Below are 18,241 nucleotides of genomic sequence, written 5' to 3'. Positions count from 1 at the left end.
GGGCAACTAATTGTGTTTGGTGTGTAATCACCAATGCCACCAACCAGCGACGTCTTCTGCAGGCAATGTTGACTCTTTCAAAGCCCACAGCTTGAGTACATCGTTTCCAACATCTGCCAACATCTTATGTTATCTTTGGTAATCCTGAATAGTGAATACACCTCAGATCAGATCTTAGTATCACTGTGATGAAATACTCAGTACATTCTTGGAAGAAGAATGCAATTCTAAAGCTTCTTTATGGATGAAGAGGGAAACACCATTTGGAAAGAGGTACAGAAGCTGTGCAAAACAGCCACAAAACCACAAGAAAACATAGCATCAATACAGAAAGAAGATATTACAATACAGTCATGTTTGACAGATTTATATATTATGGTAGCATTATCTTAGTACAAACAATAAAGAGAATTCCATGACTAAACCTTGATAAAGCACAACTAAAAGTACACTTGAAATTATCTTGAATTATTATCATATAGTTATAAATCAGACCTAAATTTAAATATTTACAGTAATTCGTCTCAGGTAGGGGATATAATAAATGATGACCTATCAGAACACCCTCAACAGGTGCAAAGGACAAACTTTGGTCTAGAACACACACACCGTTCTGTCTCTCTCTGACTAACTCCTTAGGGCTTAGGCTAATGTTGGCTGTGTCTGAGAGGAAAGTGACAGATTACCTGGCTCCAATGTGGGCTGTGTATGAGAGTGCAAGACTAGTTGTTCTGTTGAGGCAGGAATCTGAGAAGGAACTCTCCCACTCCCAGGAAGTAGACCACCTGTGCGATGCCAAAGAGGGGAGCAATGACCAGAGCACGGCAGTACGCCCCCTTCAGGAAAGCAGAGGGACCCTCTTGGCGCAGAATCTTCCTGTTAAACAAGAGGGTCGTGATATAGTGGTGTATCTACAGTACCAGTCAAAAGTTTGGATACACCTACTCATTCAAGGGTTTTTCTTTATTTTTTACTATTTTCTTAATTGTAAAATAATAGTGAAGACATCAAAACTATTAAATAACACATGTAATCATGTAGTATCCAGAAAAGTGTTAAACAAATGAAAATAGATTTTATATTTGAGATTCTTCAAAATAGCGACCCTTTGCCTTTATTAAAGCTTTGCACACGCTTGGCATTCTCTCAACCAGCTTCACCTGGAATGCTTTTTTGAAGGAGTTCCCACATATACTGTGCACTTGTTGGTTGCTTTTCCTTCACTCTGCAGTCCAACTCATCCCAAACCATCTCAATTGGGTTGAGGTCAGGCAAAGGGTGGCTACTTTGAAGAATCTAATATATAAAATATATTTTAATTTGTTTAACACTTTTTTGTTTATTACAAGATTCAATAGGTATCACGTTTCAGGTAAGACCCAGATGCAGGCAACGTCGAAGTAACAACAGTTTATTAATTCGAACAGGGGCAGGTCAAGGGCAGGCAGAGGTCAGTAATCCAGATAGGTGGGGCAAAGGTAAAGGATGGCAGGCAGGCTCAGGTCAGGCAAAGGTCAGTAATCCAGAAAGGTGGGGCAAAGGTACAGGACGGCAGGCAGGCTCAGGGTCAGAGCAGGCAGAATGGTCAACACCGGGAAAACTAGGAAACAGGAACAATCGAAAGACAGGCTCTGCAAGAAAAACGCTGGTAGGCTTGACGAAACAAAACGAACTGGCAACAAACACACAGAGAACACAGGTATAAATACACAGGGGATAATGGGGAAGATGGGTGACACCTGGAGGGGGTGGAGACAATCACAAAGACAGGTGAAACAGATCAGGGTGTGACAATAGGTGTTATTTCATAGTTTTGATGTCTTCACCATTATTACTATTAAAATAGTAAAATTTAAGAAAAAACCTTGAATGAGTAGGTGTGTCGAAACCTTTGACTGGTACTGTATATTCTGGTACTGTATATTCTAGCCTAAAATGCCTTCTCCGTTTATTTCATAGTACCAGTAGATGTTGTAATGTTCTACCATCAGATAATATGGATATAATTGATCAGAAAGGGCCTGTCAAAACCAGGAGGGAAGCAGTGGAAGAGTTAGAGTGAGAAGGAGAGGTTACCTGATGCAGTCTGTCACTCCGCCGTAGGTGTCCTCCTGACTTCCCCGTGTCATGGTCTGAATTCTGGTCTTAATCACTGTAATACACATACTGTATCAATTGGCTTACAGGGCACATGGCAGGCATAATCAAATCACATTTTATTTGTCACATGCGCTGAATACAACAGGTAGACCTTACCATGAAATGCTTACTTACAAGCCCTTAACCAACAATGCAGTTGTAAGAAAAATAAGAGTTAGGGCCTTTCTATGACACTGACTGGTATATAGCTCCTGGATGACAGGAAGCTTGGCCCCAGTGATGTACTGGGCCATACGTACTACCCTTTGTAGCCCCTTGCGATCGGAGGCCGAGTAGTTGCAATACCAGGCAGTGATGTAACCAGTCAAGATGCTCTCGATGGTGCAGCCGTAGAACTTTTTGAAAATCTGAGGACCCATGCCAAATCTTTGGGGGAATAGGCATTGTCCTGCCCTCTTCACGACTGTCTTGGTGTGTTTGGACCATGATAGTGTGTTGGTGATGTGGACACTATGGAACTTGAAGCTCTCAGCCTGCTCCAGTACAGCCCTGTCGATGTGAATGGGGACATGCTCGGCCCTCCTTTTCGTGTAGTCCACAATCATCTCCTTTGTCTTAATCACATTGAGGGAGAGGTTGTTGCTCTGGCAACACACTTTCAGGTCTCTGACCTCCTCCCTATAGGCTGTCTCATTGTTGACGGTGATCAGGCCTACCACCGCTGTGTCGTCTGCAAACTTAATGATTGTGTTAGAGTCGTGCGTGGCCACACAGTCATGGGTGAGCAGGGAGTACAGGAGGGGACTAAGTATGTGCCCCGTGTTAAGGATCAGCGTGGCGAATGTGTTGTTGCCTACCCTTACCACCTAGGGGCGGCCAGTGAGGAAGTCCAGGATCCAGTTACAGAGGGAGGTGTTTAGTCCCAGGGTCCTTAGCTTAGTGATGAGCTTTGAGGTCACTATGGTGTTGAACGCTGAGCTGTAGTCAATGAACAGCATTCTCACGTAATTGTTCATTTTGTACAGGATGGAAAGGGCAGTGTTGAGTGCAGTAGAGATTGCGTCATCTGTGGATATGTTGGGGCGGTATGCAAATTGTAGTGGATCTAGGGTTTCTGAGCTGATGGTGTTGATGTGAGCCATGACCAGCCTTTCAAAGCACTTCATGGCTACAGACGTGAGTGCTATGGGTTGGTAGTCATTTAGGCAGGTTACCTTGGTGTTCTTTGGCACAGGGACTATGGTGGTCTACTTGAAACATGTAGGTATTACAGACTCGGCCAGGGACAGTTTTAAAATGTCAGTGAAGGCACTTGCCAGTAGGTCAGCGCATGCTCGGAGTACACGTCCTGGTAACCATCTGGCCCTGCGGCCTTGTGAATGTTTACCTGTTTAAAGATATTACTCATGGGCCTCCCGAGTGGCACAGTGGTCTAAGGCACTGCATCGCAGTGCTAGAGTCGTCACTACGGACTCATGTTCAATCCCGGGCTGTATCAGAACTGGCCATGATCGGGAGTCCCATAGGGCGGCGCACAATTGGCAATGTTTCCTCCAACACATTGGTGCGGATGGTTTCCGGGTTAAGTGGGTGGGTGTTAAGAAGCACAGTTTGGTGGGTCATGTTTTGAAGGATACATGACTCGACCTTCGCCTCCCAAGCCATGTGGGGAGTTGCACCGATGAGACAAGATCGAAAAGGGGGTAAACATTTTTTTTTAAAGGTCTTAGTCACATCGACTGCGGCAAGTGTGATCATACTGTCATCTGGAACAGTTGGTGCTCTCATCCATGCTTCAGTGTTGCTTGCCTTGAAGCACGCATAGAAGTCATTTAGTTCATCTGGTAGGCTTGTGTCACTGGTCAGCTCCCCTTTGTAGTCCGTAATAGTATGCAAGCCTTGCCACATCCAACGAGCGTTGGAGCCGGTGTAATAGGACTCAATCTTAGTACTGTATTAACACATTGCCTGTTTGATGGTTCGTCTGAGGGCATAGCAGGATTTCTTATTAGCGTCCGGGTTAGAGTCTCGCTCCTTGAAAGCGGCAGCTCTACCTTTTAGCTTAGTGCAGATGTTGCCTGCAATCCATGTCTTCTGGTTGGGGTATGTACGTAATATTCCTCAATGAAATCGGATGAGTCTCGGAACATGTAACAGTCTTTGCTAGCAAAATAGTCCTGTAGCTTAGCCTGTTGAGGACAGAGGGCGCTGTTTTCACTTTGGGGGAAAATCGTGCCCAATTTAAACGGCCTCGTACTCAATTCTTGCTCGTACAATATGCATATTATTATTACTATTGGATAGAAAACACTCCCTAGTTTCTAAAACCGTTTGAATTATATCTGTGAGTAAAACAGAACTCCTTTTGCAGCAAACTTCCTGACAGGAAGTGGAAAATCTGAAATCGATGCACTGTTCTAGGACCTGACTATTAAAGTCCTTGATATTTATTAGTTTAGATGCACTTCATACGTCTTCCACTAGATGTCGACAGGCAGTGAGAGAAGAAATGGAGTGTGTAACTTTTTTTTATTTTTTTTTATTTTATTTTTAAAATAAATCAAATCCAGGTCCCTTCACGCGCTCTCCAGAAAACAGGAAATTGGTGACACGTCTTGCCGAGAGCTATTATTCGACCCCAGATCAAGTTACACACTCCGGCCTCCCGGGTGGCGCAGTGGTCTAGGGCACTGCATCGCAGTGCTAACTGCGCCACCCGGGAGGCCGGAGTGTGTAACTTGATCTGGGGTCGAATAATAGCTCTCGGCAAGACGTGTCACCAGTTTCCTGTTTTCTGGAGAACGCGTGAAGGGACCTGGATTTGCCTTTTGAAAAGCTGTCGTTATGGACGACTAATATCTCCGGCTTTGATTTTATTTGATACATGTGACAATATCATCGTAAAGTATGTTTTTTCAATATAGTTTAATCAGATTACTGAAATTTTTTCGGGAGTTTTGCCGTGTTCCGTTCTCTGAGTTTGTTGACGATGGAGAGTTCGCGCCACTTGGCAAGTGTGCTTGCTAAATCGAGAGGGAAAAAGGCCGTTCTAAAAACCAAACAACGATTGTTCTGGACAAAGGACCCCTTGTACAACATTCTGATGGAAGATCAGCAAAAGTAGGACCCATTTTATGATGTTATTTCATATATCTGTCATACATGTTAACTAGTAGTTGGCGGCCAGGTTTTGGGCACGCTCTCGCCATAATGTAAACTGCATATCGTAATGAAGCTATTTTTAGAATTCTAACACGCCGATTGCATTAAGAACTAGTGTATCTATCATTTCCTATACAACATGTATTTTTTTGTTATGTTTATGAATAGTTATTTGGTCAGAATATGTGTGTCAGAAAAAGTGTCAGAAAAATATATAGATGTTCACAGAATGTTGGTTCTGTGAGGAGCTGAGGATTTAACCTCCAGACCCTCTCGTTTGGTACGATGTCACCCAATCTCAGGGAGAAGGTGAGTGGACTGTGGTCCGAGATTATAATATCATGATACTTCACATTATAGGTATAGGGGAGTAGTTTAGCATCAACCAAAAAGTAGTCAATTCGAGTATAAACATTGTGAACATGAGAGTAAAAGGAGTATTCCCTACCCGTAGGGTTAGTGATCCTCCATATATCAAATAAGTTAGAATTCTTTATGTAGGTATTCAAGAATTCACTTGAATAGGAGGTGGGGGTTCGCCGGGTAGAGGATCTGTCCAAATATTGGTCTAGCACACAGTTAAGGTCCCCTCCAATGACCAGGTTAGTATGGGAGATATCTGGAATCAGGGCAAGGACTCTTTTGAAAAAAGAGGGGATATCAATGTTTGGCCCATAGATATTTAGTAGAGTTACAGAAGTAGAGTGGATCTCTCCTATTACGATCACATAACGACCTTCTTTATCCACAATAGTGGTTTTATGTAGAAAGGGAATTCCTTTCCGTACCAGAATCTCTGTGCCTCTCGTTTTGGCAGAGAAGTTAGAGTGATACACTTGCCCCACCCACCTACATTTAAGTCTGCTATGAGAATTATTTTTCAGATGGGTTTATTGCAAAAATATAATATCAGACGAGAGTGCTTTCAAGTGGGCTAGGACCTTGCCTCTCTTAATTGGTTCGTTTAAACCCTTGACATTCCAGGAAGTGAATGTGAGCCCCGCCCCCCTCTCAGTTGTAGTTCCTATGGTGGTCTGCATAACATGTAACTCAATAAAAAGGTAAGAAAGCGCACCAAACCATCACGATCAGCATATGTAGCAGCTACACCCGAGCAGTATCCAACCAGCCCCCCCCCCCTGCTAACACCTTTACTTCCCACCCTGTTCCCCTACTTTCCCCACTATTTACCCCCCCCCGATCAACCCACCTTTAACAGGCATACACAAATAGGAGAGAAAAAAAATAGAAAAAAATAAATAAACACATTGTCTGGCCGATGCCAAAAAAGCACGGCGCGACCTCGAACAAGAGGTGAAACAAAAATAAAATCCCAACTATACGTTCACCTCTCACTATCCTAGAACTTCTACTAACATATGAACTGAGGAGGCTCCCGCGAATAAAGTGTTCAATTAGCATCTAATAAACCTAAAGAGAATAAGTTGCAACTTAAACGTATTGCGCACTTAAGCGTCATCTTGGGTCAATCCCTGAGATAAGCAAGATATAGCATCACAAGATTATATTGCTAAGCAATGCCGGTCTAAACATGAACCATCCGCAACCGACTTAGACAGCCGTACATTTACATATTGTGGGTTAGATCGGAAACAAGAATTTTTCTAACTTAAACGTACCCCCCAGTCAGAAAAGAAATAAATAAAAAGGTTATATATATATAGATATATATATACATATATATACATACATACATATATATACATACATATATACATACATATACACACACACATACATACATACATACACATACATACACACATACATACAAACACATATACATACACACATACACACACATACATACACACACACACATCCCCAAAAAATACATATAAAAGTATATATTTAAAAAAACATATACATATACACACACACACCCATACATATATACATATGCATATATACACATACTTACACATACATACAGAAACATTCATGCCCCAGAGTAATAATCTACACTAATTTAAAATATACACATACATAATAGTAAAATGCTAAGAGAAAATAATTATAAAGTACAAATAATAATTATATGTACGCACACCTACACAGACACTACAGAGGGCTGGTGGGGATCTAATCGGGAGAGCGGCCCTCGGCTAAAACAAAGGCAGAACGGCACAAAACATCAACTTGCTATCCGGGTGTCTGTGTCTGCCCCTTCCCAACCATCACCCCCAGTCCCCTGCAAGCAATAAATAAATGGTATTGTAATAACAATAAATGTAAGAATTGAAAAATAAATAACGAAACAAAACAAAAAATGGGGGAATATAAGTATATTCATCCGAAAGTGTCAATGATCAAACCTGGAAGGCATCCCAAATAGGCATCGCTCTGAACACAGCCAGAATGAAAGTGACTTTAACTGAGAGCTCAGACCGCCCTCCACAGCATCTTACATGTTCGGTAGCCCTTGTTGAGAACATTCAATACGGTTTCACCCGTTATGGTATAGTATGGATTCGATTCCATGAGCAGACCCTAACACACAATGACAAGGCACTCTAACCTGTACGGGGGATTGGCGTATGTTCCCGGATAAACTTCTCTGCGTCCAAAACCGAGGAGAGCCAAATCTTCTCACCGGAAGGCGGGGTAATTCTTAGTCTTGCAGGGAAGAGCAAGGCTGGGCGAAGATGGAGTTTGTAGAGTTTGGTCATGACATCTCTGTAGCCGCCGCGGTGCTTTGCCACATCGGGCGCATAATCATCATAGACACGGAAGGGGTGCCCTTTATGTAACAGGTTGCCCCTCATTCGGGCCTCGCGCAGGATAAGATCCTTGGTCTTGAAACTGTGACAACAGATGATTACTGGGCGAGGACGTTGGCCCGGTCCAGGCACTGGGACAAGGGCGCGATGTGCACGGTCCAGCTGGGGGTCCGAAGCCAAAACATCCGATCCCATTGCATCCTTCAATAGCTTGGCGAAGAAGTCGGTGGGGCGAGAGCCCGCCTCTACCCCCTCTGCCAGACCAACAACGCGAAGGTTATTACGTCTGGAACGGCCCTCCAGGTCGACCACTTTCACAGAAAGCCTCTGCACACTACCCTGCAGTGTACCCATAGCTTCTCTAACTTGTCGATCCTACCAGCGTTGAATTCAGAAGCCCTCTCAAGGTCCACAATACTCTGGCCCTGCGAAGCGGTCGTTCGAATGGTGCTCTCGATTTTGGTGTCCAGTTCAGCAATAGTAGCCTTAAGATCCTCAGCTAAAGCAACACATAGTTCTCACAAAGCCTGGGTAAGTTCTTTAAGTGTCACGTTGTTGCCTGTGCCTTCCGCCATGTCTGTCTCGTTGTTTGGTGTGGAGTAGGCCTCCGATGTGGATTTATTGTCCTTTGGTCGCTTATTACTCGGCATTTTTACACAGAAAGTTACAATGTTGTATTAGAAAGAAACGTTTGTTGTAAAAAGTATCATAAAGTAGGTTAAGTTAGATTATTTCGCAAAAAAGTTGCAGGAGCCTCTCACACACCGCCGTTCACTCCAACATGCTAGCTCCGCCCCTCTAAATATGCACATTTCCGAACAAAACATAAGTGTAGGTATAACCTGATGTTATAGGACTGTCATCTGATGAAGCTTATCAAGGTTAGTCAAAAATTATATATCTTGCTGGTTTATTCGCTATCACTAACGTGCCTATTGCTATCGCTAACGTGCCTTGATGAATGAATGCGGTAGTGTGGTAGGCTATTGTAGTAAGCTAATATAATGCTATATTGTGTTTTCGCTGTAAAACACTTAAAAAATAGGAAATATTGGCTGGATTCACAAGATGTTTGTCTTTAATTTGCTGTACACCATCAATTTTTCAGAAATGTTTTATGATGAGTATTCAGGTATTTGACGTTGGTGTCTGTAATTACTCTGGCTGCTTTGGTTCTATTTCTGACGGTAGCTGTGATTGTAGCTGCAATGTAAAACTGATTTATACCTCAAATATGCACATTTTTCGAACAAAACATAGATTTATTGTATAACATGTTATAAGACTGTCATCTGATGAAGTTGTTTCTTGGTTAGTTTGGTTGGTTCTTGGTTAGTTAGGTTGGCTTTGTGCATGCTACCTGTGCTGTGAAAAATGTCTGTCCTTTTTTGTATTTGGTGGTGAGCTAACATAAATATATGTGGTGTTTTCGCTGTAAAACATTTTAAAAATCGGACATGTTGACTGGATTCACAAGATGTGTATCTTTCATTTGCCGTATTGGACTTGTTAATGTGTGAAAGTTAAATATTTCAAAAAAATATATTTTGAATTTCGCGCTCTGCCTTTTCAGTGGAATGTGGGAGGAGTTCCGCTAGCGGAACACCAGAGCCAGACAGGTTAGCATCTGCGTCATCTGACCACCTCTGTATTGAGCGAGTCACTGGTACTTCCTCCTTTAGTTTTTGCTTGTAAGCAGGAATCAGGAGGATAGAATTATAGTCTGATTTGCAAAATGGAGGGTGAGGGAGAACTTTGTATGCGTCTTTGTGTTTGGAGTAAAGGTAGTCTAGAGTTTTCCCCCCTCTTTTTGCACATGTAACAGGTAAAAACGGATTTTAGTTTCTCTGCATTAAAGTCCCCGGTCACTAGGAGCACCGCCTCTGGATGAGCATTTTCTTGTTTGCTTATGGCTTTATACAGCTCATTGAGTGTGGTCTTAGTGCCAGCATCGGTTTGTAGTGGTAAATAGACAGCTACGAAAAATATAGATGAAAACTCTCTTGGTAAATTGTGGGGTCTACAGCTTATCATGAGATACTCTACCTCAGGTGAGCAAAACCTTGAGACTTCCTTAATATTATGATTTTGCGCACCAGCTGTTATTGACAAAGAGACATAGACCTCCACCCCTTGTCTTACCGGAGGCAGCTGTTCTGTCTTGCCGAAGCACGGAAAAACCACACAACTGTATACACACTCATACCTGTATACACACACACGACTGTCCTTACCATCCACAGGATTAACTGCCACAGCAGCTGTACTGCCAGCGATGCAGCCTGATGCAAAGGACACATAAAAGGGAGCGGGGCCATCAGCTCCACGGCCACCAAGCCTGTTCAGATTGGCAAACAGGGGGAAGTAGATTATGGAGAATGGCACGTCCCTAAGAGAACAGAGGAATGGGCCATCAAATGTGAATCATCTTAATTTGTGTGTGTTCTTGTTAGGTTTCCATTGTGTCTTCGTGCAGATGTACCTCAGGAGTGTGGCCCCCAGGCCCTTGTAGAGCCCTGCAATGCCCTGGCTCCTCAGCAGCTCCCGGGTGAGCTGCATTGCTGTATGGGACCTCAACTCCACTGGGCCCCCAGGGGCCCCAACTGCAGCCTGGGACATCAGCTTCCTCTGAGCCTCTACATGTGTCATAACACACACAACATCATCAGTATCATCAGTGTGACATCATCAATCAGGGACAGAGAAGCAGGAATGCACCAGGAGAAGTTGACAAACAAAAATACATTTGAGGAGTCACAGGAACACAAGGAAGAGTCACAAATGTGGTCAAGCAATAAAATAACTATTGTGCATTGATATAATAACAATGCTGGCTGTTACTGGTTCTAACTGATCAGATCTCTGTGATCTGTTTGTGTTTGTTTGGCTGACAAGACACTGGTTAGTCATGAAACCCTGACTGGGAACAAGGGAACATACAACCTCCTCTCTCCTTCTTCTACCCATTTCTCACCTATCCGCCCTGCATCCTGTAACTGGATCTTTAGCATCTCCATGGGAGTGGTGATGATGACCTGCACCAAGAGATGGAGAAATGGAGAGACAAAGAGATGGAGACACAGAGATGGAGAGACAGAGAGATGGAGAGACAGAGAGATGGAGAGACAGAGATGGAGAGACGGAGATGGAGAGACAGAGAGATGGAGAGACAGAGATGGAGAGACAGAGAGACAGAGAGATAAAGAGATGGAGACACAGAGATGGAGAGACAGAGAGATGGAGAGGCAGAGAGATGGAGAGACAGAGAGATGGAGAGACAAAGAGACAGAGAGATGGAGAGACATGGAGATGGAGAGGCAGAGAGATGGAGAGACATAGAGATGGCGAGACAGAGAGACAGAGAGATGGAGAGACAGAGAGATGGAGAGGCAGAGAGATGGAGAGACATAGAGATGGCGAGACAGAGAGACAGAGAGATGGAGAGACAGAGAGATGGAGAGACATAGAGATGGCGAGACAGAGAGACAGAGAGATGGAGAGACATAGAGGTGGAGAGACAAAGAGATGGAGAGACAGTGTGACTGTGTTTCAGAAGAGTTCAAATACCCAGGCAGACACACAACTATTGTGCATAATTACTGTTGAGCCACAAGATGGTAGTAGAAAGCTGTCTGAGGCTGATACCCAAACTGATCTTACCTGACATGTACCAGCACCACAACCCGCCAGCATCTCCCTCAGCAGGGTGAGCTTCTGACTGAGAGAGAGAACAAATGTCATAATCATTTTGGTTCAATGACTTTGCTAATTTCTCTGGATGGTCTGGTGCTATCTCAAGTGATTTACATACATTAAACAAAATGCATACAACATAAAACTCTCTGTTTCTATACACATAGGACATGACCATAAACATGCATAAAATAATAAACATACCATTAGTGATACACATAAACAAACATACATAAACAAACACATACACACACAGACACACACACACGGATTCACACAGTCTTAGAAACTTGTTAATAATTCACCAGTTCACTAGCGCAGGTCACTCAATAATTTATCAGCCATGTTGTTGGTCCCCATGGAAATGTTGAGGGACGCTAAAGATAGCCCAGGTATGTCATGCGGATAATGTTGCAGGGGCCTGTGGGATTGGTCCTATCAACCATGCTGTATGTTTACAAAATATTTATACTTCTAACGTATTACCACTAGATCCCAGCACATAGTGAAGATATTATTAAAATCCTATTTGTGATATGTATATCAAATCCAAACAAGAAGTTAGTTAAAGCTGATATAGTATACACTACATCTTTCAAGTACATCTATTCAAAGAGATCAGAGTGGGCAAGAGGTTGGTGTACCAGTCAGTTACGACTGGTGTAGGATTGTATTTGACAGACAGGTGTTTGAAAGAGGTCTCTGAGCACTACTCACCCATCCTTGGACAGGTGCTGTCTAAAGAAGTCATTGGCAGCTAGTTTGATGGCCTTCTCTGGAGTGACCAGAGTCAGGTTCACAGCAGCACCTAATGGTCAAAGAAATATAGAGACACAGAGTCATAAACAAAGAACATGCTCAAACCTGTGTGCACACACACGCACGCATGAACACACACATGCACGCACGCACACACACACACATACGCACAAGCACACACACACACATAATTTTGTTCTACCTCTGTACATGCCAAAGTACCCCTCTGATTGGATGGTCTTGATAAGGCAATCTGACCTGTGTAGTGAACACAAAGGATTACTGTGCAAAGACCTCAGAGAATCAACCAGAGGTAAGCAGATACTACAAGCAAACTGCAAGTTCGTTTTAGATTTTGTTTACATTTTTTGACTGGTTAAAAGAGTGTGTTGACCAGCATTGTACATACATGCTGGTGTAGAGACGGGAACCATTTTGCTGGTTCTGGAGACGGGTCTTGGCTAGGTCAATAGGAAATACACATGTCACACCAATCAGTCCAGCAATTCCCCCATTGATCAATTTGGCAGGTAAACTGAGAGGGAGAGAAAGAGAGAAGGGTGAGACGGGATCAAAAAGGTGACAATGACCAATCAATAACAAAAAAAACAAGAACGAGAGAGCGGGAAAATGGTGGAGGAATTAGTTCAAGACTCAAACTAGAACATCAATTAAAACATGTGATAAAATCCTCTCAGATTCTTCTGTTTCCATCAATATCCTTATCCGCACTTACCTGATCTGCTTGTCAGCCATCTGTCTGTATATCTGTAAACGTGATCAGCAAGGAAAACAATGGATTAGTGGACGATAGATGGAGAATACCTCAGTCGACCAGCCAATGTTCAACCGTCAGTTTCAGTCAGTCAGTCAAGTAATTGGCCAGCTGTGGAGGAGAACTGGAAAAGAACAGAGTACAAATCCATATCAGAACAGTAGTCAGACACTCAGTTAAAGCTTTGAGAAACATCTGTGCATGGAACATACTTGGCTTATCCCTGGGCATAGTAGCATTTACCTCAATGTTGTGTTGGCTGGCTACCTGAAATGAAGAGTGTTCATTCATTGAGCCATGCTTTCAGAAGAATATGATTGTACAGCCACCCTCCTTCTGGACCAATCACATCAATCCTTCCCCTCCACTCCTCCCTCAACCCTAATTCTATCCCCAACTCTTCTATTTCCTCTACTCCTACTCCTCCCAAATCTCTCCTGATTTGTGTGTGTGTATTGTATTTGAATGGAACAAGAGAAAGCAGAGAAAGAGAGAGGGAGATGGGACATCCAATACTGGGATTAGAAATATGGGTGTATATCTCTTTGAAGTCTAGTCTGTGAAGCTCACAGCACTCCTTCTCTTTTTGCAGGTTTGTAACAATATATCTTTGACCGAATATTTCGCTTTGTTGTCTTTATAAAAGGATCTACTGTGTTGTGTTGTGCTGTGCTGTGCTGTGCTGTGCTGTGTGTGTGTGTGTGTGTGTGTGTGTGTGTGTGTGTGTGTGTGTGTGTGTGTGTGTGTGTGTGTGTGTGTGTGTGTGTGTGTGTGTGTGTGTGTGTGGACCTTGGTCGTAGAATAGTACCTAAGAGAAGGCACAGGAGTGGTCTGTCTACTCAATGTCTGCTTTTCATTTATATGTACAGTATGAGCTCATGTATTTTTCATTGCCAGGAATGGGTTACATGTGGTAATGGAGAGACTTACCACTTCTAGTTTGTTAATACATCATGAATAAATACTTTCACGTAACACTATACCCATTCCACCACCTATCTGCCTTGCACATTCAGATTTAAGTGTTATGATTGTTAGGTAAACCTGACTTAACATAATTCACCCACGTTAGCTACACATCATTGCTCACCGGGTGAACCTTCCACATAAATGTATACACAGATCAGGTATTCAATACATGATGCTTATGTTTTCCTCGCTGCATTTCAGGGCTCATCACATAGATGCTGAGTGCAACTGCTGAGGCTACTTATTTCCACTTGGTGAAGCTGAACCCTGTTGCTACCCATTTCACATCTCAGGTGAAGTTAATCATGATATAGCAAAATCTATGATATTTGATATTGCAAAATCTATTACTATTGACCTCACTTTGAGCCCTAAAGTACATATTTTCAACTTAAGAGTGACAAAAAAGAGAAAATCTAGGAAAACCATATACCTGAGTTACAATTCCTCTGTGTTACAATTTCTTAGCTCGTCTCTCTGTCTCTCTCTCTCTCTCTCTCTCTCTCTCTCTCTCTCTCTCTCTCTCTCTCTCTCTCTCTCTCTCTCTCTCTCTCACACTCACTCACTCACTCACTCACTCACTCACTCACTCACTCACTCACTCACTCACTCACTCACTCACTCACTCACTCACTCACTCACTCACTCACTCACTCACTCTGTTCAAAGTCTGTTCCAAAGAAGCTGGTACAGTACTTTGGACCATACTCTCATTGGTTGCTTGTGTGGAGGTGTGGTCAGGCTCATCAAAACATTGTATGTCTGTGCATATTTTACAGTACGCCTGTAATTCTGCATTCTGTAATAATGAGTGGTTATGTTCAAAAGCCTAGCTGTATGCTAATTGTATGCATATTATCTATCTGTGTTAACTTATACATAGCCTACTCATCTAACCTCCGGTCTCAATAGAGTTGCATAGTATGTTGAATTGAAACTCAATTCAAATTGTCATGTTCCATTGATTAACAGCAGGGGCATCCATCCTCTACCCTTTGCCCTCTCTCCCCATGCTTCTCTTGTGATGTCACAACAAGGATAGCCTGGCACCAGCTTTGTTCCAGAGCATGTCTCTATTTTCACAAAGATTTCATCAATGACACTCAATGATTAACAAATATACTGAAATGGACGTGGCAGATACCAATATTATAATTGTAATTTGTCATGAACTGACCTACGACTTTTTATCCTCCTGGACCAGCTGTTCAAGCCTATATGGTACCTGCAGGCCTCCTTACTTCCCCTGCACCACTAATAACAGGATTCCCTGCTATATCGTTACACTCAACAAATTGCCCTGGTGGATCGGTGGTCAATTAAACCAGCATCTATTGGTTGTAAGTGAGAAGGGGAGGACACGGTGTGTGTTGTGTTGGAGAGAGGGAGCTTAGGGATGGGTAGAGGCAAAGAATTGTTGTTGCACCCTCAAAGTTCACATCACCTCGTCATCTGCATTAATCTTAGCCTCTTGTCTCCTATGTTTTTCTCAGCTTCTTCTATGTCTCCTATGTTTTTCTCAGCTTCTTCTATGTCTATCGTATGAAGAACATGTACTATGTACGGCTACCCCACTGTCCAAAGTCCCTCTTTCTAGTTGTAAAGGGCTGACCGGTTGCCAGTTGGAGGCTGGGAAAATGTCAACACCAGATCATTTGAGTGTACATTTCAGGATTTCAACATTTCTTTCCAACCAGTCATATCATACTGAATACAGAAAGACATTCGGTCTCTAGTTGTGTAATCACTTTATTTTTGCAACACTTTTGAAATATATTGTATACTAAGTTTCAGTACCATGTACCTGTCTATTAGCAGAACATTTGGGCAAAATCATTTTTGAGAATATGACATTTTTACCAAAAGCAGTAATTAAGTGCAATATGTTTGTTTGGAATGTGGTCCTTCAGTTTGGCTAGTAACCTCCTTTTTTTTAGGTTCAGTATTTCCTTGGGAGTCCATTGGGTCTGTAGCGGTTGGGGTCCCCTCCATTACGTCCCCAGCGGTTAGCCTCCTGGTCAGCGGCTGAGTCCTCGTGTCCTCGACCACTGGAACCCTGAACCATCTCCCGGCCATCACTGAGAGAGGAGAAATATTACATAAGTAACTCGCCAACCACAGTAAACCAATAATGGTAAAATTGTCTTTCTGACCACTTTTTTTTAATTTTTACAAAAAGTGGCATAAAGAACTAATTAGAGAAAGGAGAAAGTTTTTATGAGATAATTTGATGACCAACTGAACCACATTATAAGCATCTCACAGATATTTGAGAATCACCCACCTGATGACTGTTGCTGCCCACCTGCCCCCTGGTCCTCTCCTGGCAGCATCATAGTTGCCCCGAGCGTGAAAGTACTTGTCTGAGTTTTTCCAGTTGGCGTCCTTCATGTCGTCATATGCACGCCACATGTCTTTAGCACCTGCAGGGTCAGGATGACACAGATGACGAGTTTGACACTTTCAAGGAACTTTACAACTTTTCAAACCACTAGCCTCAAGAAATAACAATGACTTTAAGGGAGTCCTCAAATACAGTACATGTTGCTCTTGAATGATTTGTCCTCTTGATAGATTTGTCCTCTTGATAGATTTGTTGCTATTGGTTTCTGTATCTATTTCTGTCAACAATGAAGAAACAATGATTAAAGTGTATAAACGGACCTTGAACAGCTTCACCAGGGAAGTGGTACCACTGAGCTTGAGCCCCCACAATAAGGGTCAGAACAAGTCCAGCTAGAAGCAGCTTCATACTTGCAGATGCGACAAACTGAAGGAAACATGAGGGTGAGAGAGAGCATAGGCTACTTTATGAATTGCTAACATATTTACAGATAATTTATTCAACTTAAATTCTGACTGCCTCATATAACAGAGTTATTGCTTACCTTCTAGCTCCTTAGTTAGTTAGTCAGTCAGGCAGTTTGAACTCCCTTGTGTTTCGTGTTGGTTTGTGGTCTGCAGCTTGTTCTTATATTCCACTCAGACCAGGGAGGAGTTCTGTTTTTCCAAAAGCTGGAATTCCCTAACTTTGTCCTCCCAAGCTATTACGATCAGAAGTGTATGTCCGGGAACACAAGATGAGAAATTTCCAGGTCATGACAAGATGAATTAGAGGACCTGCTCTGAAGCCTTGGGCAATAAGGAGGATACTCCTCAATTGTGTAACTAGGCCTACAGCTTAAAAAACAAGGCATCAAAATGTGATGTGTCTGCATTAATAAGACTAATGGGGGCAATGCAGTTTGTTTTTCTGCTTTTAATGTCGTAATTGTTATGATGGATGAGGTTCCAAAAGTTTGCCTCTCACCTAATATGAGAGAATGATTCCTTATGATATGCTTCATTATAGACTACTATAGTAGGGTAGAATACAGGTATTTAATAGACATAGACATGAAAGGCAATTTGCATGTCCACAACTTACGGGTTACACAATTACTGCTCCCCCCCACACCTATGCTGCTGTTCATTGATTATTGATTGCCATTACCATTAGAATCTATCTTTTTATCCTACTACTGGTCACTATTACTCTTGTTTACAAATCAAATCAAAATGTATTGGTTTTGATTGGAACAAGAGAAAGCAGAGAAAGAGAGAGGGAGATGGGACATCCAATACTGTGATTAGAAATATGGGTGTATATCTGTTTGAGGTCTAGTCTGTCACAATGTCTGCTTTTCATTTATATGTACAGTATGAGCTCATGTATTTTTCATTGCCAGGAATGGATTACATGTGGTAATGGAGAGACTTACCACATCTAGTTTGTTAATACATCATGAATAAATACTTCCACGTAACACTATACCCATTCCACCACCTATCTGCCTTGCACATTCAGATTTGAGTATTGTGATTGTCAGGTAAACCTGACTTAACATAATTCACCTCCGTTAACTACACATCATTGCTCACCGGGTGAACCTTCCACATAAATGTATACACAGATCGGGTATTCAATACATGATGCTTATGTTTTCCTCGCTGCATTTCAGGGCTCATCACATAGATGCTGAGTGCAACTGCTGAGGCTACT

The 18,241-nt window shown here is 42.6% G+C and overlaps 2 protein-coding genes and 1 long non-coding RNA gene across 7 annotated transcripts; 1 reads left to right on the top strand and 2 right to left on the bottom strand.

The window, feature by feature from the left end:
• Window positions 1-351: 351 nt before the first annotated feature.
• LOC129854385 (mitochondrial glutamate carrier 1-like) lies at window positions 352-13,553 on the bottom strand. Of its 5 annotated transcripts, none has more exons than XM_055921356.1 (11): window positions 13,474-13,553; window positions 13,192-13,354; window positions 12,865-12,990; window positions 12,658-12,713; window positions 12,414-12,504; window positions 11,664-11,721; window positions 10,978-11,038; window positions 10,486-10,639; window positions 10,238-10,392; window positions 2,077-2,152; window positions 352-876 (listed from the first exon to the last, which is right to left on the bottom strand). In XM_055921356.1, the coding sequence occupies exons 2-11, from the start codon at window positions 13,209-13,211 to the stop codon at window positions 723-725; spliced, it is 951 nt and encodes a 316-aa protein (XP_055777331.1). In that variant the 5' UTR covers window positions 13,212-13,354; window positions 13,474-13,553; the 3' UTR covers window positions 352-722. The 5 variants fall into 5 exon arrangements, with proteins under 5 accessions (XP_055777331.1, XP_055777334.1, XP_055777335.1 ...); XM_055921359.1 differs by having other exon boundaries at window positions 10,238-10,341; XM_055921360.1 differs by having other exon boundaries at window positions 13,281-13,354.
• Window positions 13,554-13,675: 122 nt separating this feature from the next.
• On the top strand, window positions 13,676-18,012 carry LOC129854387 (uncharacterized). Its single transcript, XR_008759296.1, has 3 exons — window positions 13,676-13,822; window positions 14,401-14,492; window positions 16,137-18,012. It is a non-coding gene; the product is annotated as an uncharacterized LOC129854387 (long non-coding RNA).
• LOC129854386 (serum amyloid A-5 protein-like) lies at window positions 15,931-16,951 on the bottom strand. Its single transcript, XM_055921362.1, has 3 exons — window positions 16,864-16,951; window positions 16,484-16,622; window positions 15,931-16,277 (listed from the first exon to the last, which is right to left on the bottom strand). Exons 1-3 carry the CDS (start codon window positions 16,949-16,951, stop codon window positions 16,139-16,141), a joined length of 366 nt encoding a protein of 121 aa, XP_055777337.1. The 3' UTR covers window positions 15,931-16,138.
• Window positions 18,013-18,241: the final 229 nt, after the last annotated feature.

This window comes from Salvelinus fontinalis, chromosome 4 (assembly GCF_029448725.1).
Source record: "Salvelinus fontinalis isolate EN_2023a chromosome 4, ASM2944872v1, whole genome shotgun sequence".
Lineage (NCBI taxonomy): Eukaryota > Metazoa > Chordata > Actinopteri > Salmoniformes > Salmonidae > Salvelinus > Salvelinus fontinalis.
The sequence above is the reverse complement of the archived record's forward strand: the minus strand, read 5'-3'. Positions and strand labels throughout refer to the sequence as shown.

Bases quoted from the DNA above. Each gene is read 5' to 3' on its own strand.
- LOC129854385 (XM_055921356.1), bottom strand. From the start codon at position 13,211: ATGGCTGACAAGCAGATCAG. The intron at 12,505-12,657 runs GTAGAACAAAAT...TTTGACCATTAG, and splicing joins GTACTTTGGCATGTACAGAG to GTGCTGCTGTGAACCTGACT. The intron at 10,640-10,977 runs GTGAGAAATGGG...TGACACATGTAG, and splicing joins ACAGGATGCAGGGCGGATAG to AGGCTCAGAGGAAGCTGATG.
- LOC129854386 (XM_055921362.1), bottom strand. From the start codon at position 16,951: ATGAAGCTGCTTCTAGCTGGACTTGTTCTGACCCTTATTGTGGGGGCT. The intron at 16,623-16,863 runs GTCCGTTTATAC...CTGACCCTGCAG, and splicing joins CCCTGGTGAAGCTGTTCAAG to GTGCTAAAGACATGTGGCGT. The intron at 16,278-16,483 runs GTGGGTGATTCT...CTCCTCTCTCAG, and splicing joins TGGGCAGCAACAGTCATCAG to TGATGGCCGGGAGATGGTTC.